The 5,418-nt window shown below is 41.9% G+C and overlaps 1 protein-coding gene across 1 annotated transcript; it reads left to right on the top strand.

Moving 5' to 3' along the window:
* Positions 1-238: 238 nt before the first annotated feature.
* Positions 239-919, top strand: LOC119876317 (60S ribosomal protein L29). Its single transcript, XM_038538317.1, has one exon. It carries the CDS (start codon positions 287-289, stop codon positions 803-805), a length of 519 nt encoding a protein of 172 aa, XP_038394245.1. The 5' UTR covers positions 239-286; the 3' UTR covers positions 806-919.
* Positions 920-5,418: the final 4,499 nt, after the last annotated feature.

Below are 5,418 nucleotides of genomic sequence, written 5' to 3'. Positions count from 1 at the left end.
AGGAGAACATAGTAACCTCTTTGACATTAGCCATTCCAATTTCTTACTAGACACATCTCCAGGAGCAAGGGAAACAAAAGTAAAAATGAACTATTGGGACTTCATCAAGATAAAAATCTTCTGTACAGTAAAGGAAACAATCAATAAAACTAAAGGGCAGCCTATGGAATGGGAGAAGATAGTTGCAAATGACAGATCTGATATAGGGGTAGTATCCAAAATCTATAAAGAACTAATCAGTCTTCCGGTCCGAGGCGCTCGGGGAGCCGCGGGCTTTGGTGCAGACATGGCCAAGTCCAAGAACCACACCACGCACAACCAGTCACGAAAATGGCACAGAAACGGCATCAAGAAACCCCGGTCACAAAGATACGAATCTCTTAAGGGGGTAGACCCCAAGTTCCTGAGGAACATGCGCTTTGCCAAGAAGCACAACAAGAAGGGCCTGAAGAAGATGCAGGCCAACAATGCCAAGGCCATGGCTGCGCGTGCTGAGGCTATCAAGGCTCTTGTCAAGCCCAAGGAGGTTAAGCCCAAGATCCCAAAGGGCGGCAGCCGCAAGCTCAATCGACTTGCCTACATCGCTCACCCCAAGCTCGGGAAACGTGCTCGTGCCCGCATTGCCAAAGGTCTCAGGCTCTGCCGGCCAAAGGCCAAGGCCAAGGCTCAAACCAAGGCCCAGGCTGCAGCTGCGACCCCGGCTCCGGCTCCGGCTCCGGCTCCTGCTCCTGCTCCTGCTCCTGCTTCTACTCCTGCAGCGCAGGCTCCCAAAGGTGCCCAGGCCCCCACAAAGGCCCCAGTGTAGAGGCTTCTGCCTGCCAGTGTGAGGACGGAAGGACTGGTATGACCCCTGGGCTTCTGTCTGCATGGGCCCGGTGTCCTCCTGTGCTATTTGTACAAATAAACCTGCGGCAGGATCTGTAAAAAAAAAAAAAAAAAAAAAAAAAAAAAAAAAAAGAACTAATCAGAGGTACCTGGGTGGCTCAGTCGTCTGGGCATCTGCCTTTGGCTCAGGTCATGATCTCCAGGTCCTGGAATCAAGCCCCATGTCAGGCTCTTTGCTCAGCAGGGAGTCTGCTTCTCCCCACCACTTTTGCTCTGTCTCTCTCAATATCTCTCAGATAAATAAACAAAATCTTTTAAAAAAATCAAAGTACCCCAGAAACAAATAATCCAGTTAAGAAATAGACATTTCTCCAAAAAAGACATCCAGACAGCCAACAGCCACATGAAAAGATGCTCAACACCACTCCTCATCAGGGAAAATACAAAACAAAACCACAATGAGATACCATCTCACACCTGTCAGAATGGCTAAAATTCACAACACAAGAAACAACAGGTCTTGGTGAGGATGTGGAGAAAGGGGAACCCTCTTACTCAGTTGGTAGGAATGCAGGCTGGTGCAGCCACTCTGGAAAACAATGCGGAGGTTCCTCAAAAAGTTAACAATAGAACTACCCTAGGACACAGCAATTGTACTACTGGGTATTTACCCAAAGGATACAAAAATACTGATTCTAAGGGTGCACATACACAGCAATGTTTATAGCAGCATCATCAACAATAGCCAAATTATGAAAAGAGCTGAAATGCCCATCAACTGATGAATCAATAAAGAAGACAGATACACACACACACACACACATATGTATATACACACACCACCACACCTATGTCTATGCATATATATGGAATATATATATATGTGGAATATTAGCCATAAAAAAGAATAAAATCTTGCCATTTGCAACAATGTGGATGGAGCAGAGTGTATTATGCTAAGCAAAATCAATCAGAGAAAGACAAATACCATATGATTTCACTCCTGTGGAATTTAAGAAACAGAACAGATGAACATAATAAGGGAAGGAAGAGGGGAAATAAGGAGAGGCAAACCATAAGAGACTATTATTATAGAGAACAAATTGAGGGTTACTGGAGGGGAGATGGATGAGGGCTGAGCTACATGGGGTGATGGGCATTAAGAAGGGCACTTGTGATGAGCACTGGATATTGTATACAAGTGATGAATCACTAAATTCTATTCCTGAAACTAACATTACATGTTAACTAACTAGAATTTAAACAAAAACATGAAACAAATAAATAAATCTTGAGGGATGCCTAGGTGGCTCAGCGGTTAAGTGTCTGCCTTCTGCTCAGGCACTGATCCTGAAGTCCGGGGATCGAGTCCCGCATTGGGCTCCCTACATGGAGCCTGCTTCTCCCTCTGCCTGTGTCTCTGTCTCTCTCTCTGTCTCTGTGTGTCTTTCATGAATAACTAAATAAAATCTTTAAATCAATCAGCCAGTCAATCTTGAATCAAGCTTACACTTAGTTGTTTTAATGTACAGTCTTGGGAATCTAACATTTTTTCCTTTGAATTGTTACTTAGTAGCCCAAGAATGATTATGGAATACTCCAGTCTTTCACTAGTGCTGTGAAAACAGACACTGAAGTAATATATACTCCTGAGCCTTTTTGTTTCTGGGGCCAGTACTGAAAGGTATTCATTATTTTGTGTAATACATTTTTTTTAAAAAATTATTTATTTATTCATAATAGACAGAGAGAGAGGCAGAGATACAGGCAGAGGGAGAAGCAGGCTCCATGCCGGGAGCCCGATGTGGGACTCAATCCCGGGACTCCAGAACTCGATCCAGGGACTCTAGGATTGCGCCCTGGGCCAAAGGCAGGCGCTAAACCGCTGAGCCACCCAGGGATCCCCTATTTTGTGTAATACATTTTTATGTCTAATAGCTCTTAGTCTCTCTTTTAAAAAAAAAAAATGTCCTGAGTAGTCTGTTTTTCTTTCTGAAGTATGGAATTATTCCATAAAACAAAACAAAACAAAAAAATAACTGGAAAAGTGTAATTAGTAAGTAACAAAACTCTTAGTAATTTATAGTTATGCATCCATCACTTCAATCCAGTATATTATTTTTTAAAATTCTGATAAAATATACATGAAATGTGCCATTTTAACAATTTTAAGCACATAATTTAGTAGCATTAAGCATATTTACAATGTTGTACAGCCCCCAGCACTACCTTTTTTAAAAATATTATTTATCTATTTATTGAGAGAGAGAGTGTGTGTGTGAGCAGGGGGGAGGGAGGGAACAGGGAGAGAGAGAATCTCAAGCAGGCTCTGTGCCACCAAGTACCACCCTGAGATCATGACCTCAGCAGAAATCAAGAATCAGGTGTTCAACAGATGGAGTCACCCATGCGCCCCTAGCACTATATCTTTTCAGAACCTTTTCTTGTCCCTCATAGAAACTCCCTACCATTGAGAACTAACTGTCCATGCCTCCCTCCCTCTAATCCTTGGTAATCTCTATTCTACTTTCTCTATGAATTTGCCTATTCTAGATACTTCTTGTAAGTGGTACTACACAATACTGGCTTAGTTCACTTAGCATATCTACACTGTTCATCCACATTGCAGCATATCTCAGAACTTCATTCATTTTTGGCTGAACAATATGTCATTATATGTATATACAACATTTATTTATCCATTTTTTAAAATTTTTATTTATTTATGATAGTCACACACACAGAGAGAGAGAGGCAGAGACACAGGCAGAGGGAGAAGCAGGCTCCATGCACCGGAAGCCCGACGTGGGATTCGATTCCGGGTCTCCAGGATCGGGCCCTGGGCCAAAGGCAGGCGCCAAACCACTGCGCCACCCAGGGATCCCTATTTATCCATTTTTTTGTTGATGGGCACTCGGGATCTTTCTACCATTTGGCTATTGTGAATAATGCCTCTATGATCATCGATCATAGATCTACAAGTACCTTTTTGAGACTATATATTGTTTTGATTAAAAGCTAGTTGCTACCACTACACACCTGTTAGAATGGCCAAAAGCCACAACATGGACGATACCAAATGCTGGCAAGGATGTGGAGCAACAGGAAACCTCATTCACTGCTGATGGGAATGCAAAATGGCATGGCCACTTTGAAAGACACTTTGGCAGTTTCTTACTAGATGAAACAAACTCCTTCCATGTGAGCTAGCAATTATACTCCTTAGTGCTTACCCAAGTAGGTTAGTTTATGTCCACACAAAACCCTGCACATGAGTTTATAGTAGCTTTATTCATAATTGCCAAAACTTGGAAGCAGCCACTCAATAGATGAAGGATAAATATATGGTAGTACAACCATATAACAGATCATTATTCAGTGGTGAAAAGAAATGAGCTATTGGGGCACCTGGCTGTCTCAGTCAGTGGAGCATGCAATTCTTGATCTCAGGGTTGTGAGTTCAAGGCCCATGCTGGCTGTAGAGATTACTTAAAAATTAAAAAACAAAATCTTAAAAAAGAAATGCGCTATCAAGCCGTGAAAAAATATACAGGAACCTCTAATACATATTTCTAAGTGAAAGAACCTTATCTGAAAAGGCTACATTCTACATGATTCCAACTATGCTAAACTATGCACATGTAAAGATCAGTGTTTTCCAGGGGCTCAGGGAGAGGGAGGAAGGGATTAATAGAAGCAGCATAGGGGATGAAAAACTATTCTGTATGATACTATAGTGATGGATACATGTCATTATATATTATACATTGTATATATACATATCAGAATCCATAGAATGTACAGCACCAAGAGTGAATCCTAATGTAAACTATAGACTCTGGGTGATGTGTCAATGTACATCTCATTGTAACAAATTAACTACTGTGGTAGGGGATGTTGATAGTGGAGGAGACTGCATGTGCAGGGGCAAATGGTATACGGAAATTCTCTGTACTTTCTTCTCAAATTTTGCTGTGCACATAAAACTGCCCTAAAAAAAAAAAAAAAAAAAAAAAAAGACAAAAGCAGCTAGTTGTAGTGTGTGATATCTCTGTGGCCAATTTTATTTTTTTAAGATTTTATTTTTAAGTACTCTATACCCAGCATGGGGCTCGAGTCCATGATCCTAAAATTGAGAGTTACATGCTCGATGGACTGGGCCAGCCAAGCTCCCCTGGTCAATTTTATTAAAAAACAAAAACAAAAACCCCATAAAGGTATGAACTTAGTGATGGCTGTCTTTGAAGAATTAGAGATGACATTTATTTTTTTTTTATACATTTAAAAAATTTTACATACAGTTATCATAGATTACCTGTGTTATTTTTAAAAGCCAGGTTTTTGTATTTAGGGGGAGGAGGTGGTTGTAATTCATAACCCTTTCTGGGGTAAACGAACAGTTCAGTCGCGGGATTATCGCCTCCGCCAGGGATTATGTTGCTCAGCCTCACGCTACCGGCGCCACTAGGCGCAGACTTTCCTGAGAGTCCCTACAGCAAGAACACACCCCCGCCGCCGCCAAGACTTATGGGAAATGTAGTCCTGAAGTCCCGTAAGCCACCCCTCAGAGGACCCTGGGACGGCGAGCAGCCC

The sequence above is a fragment of the Canis lupus genome, chromosome 5 (genome assembly GCF_011100685.1).
Source record: "Canis lupus familiaris isolate Mischka breed German Shepherd chromosome 5, alternate assembly UU_Cfam_GSD_1.0, whole genome shotgun sequence".
Taxonomy (NCBI): Eukaryota; Metazoa; Chordata; class Mammalia; order Carnivora; family Canidae; genus Canis; species Canis lupus.
Note: the sequence above shows the minus strand (reverse complement) of the source record. Positions and strands in the feature narration are given on the sequence as shown.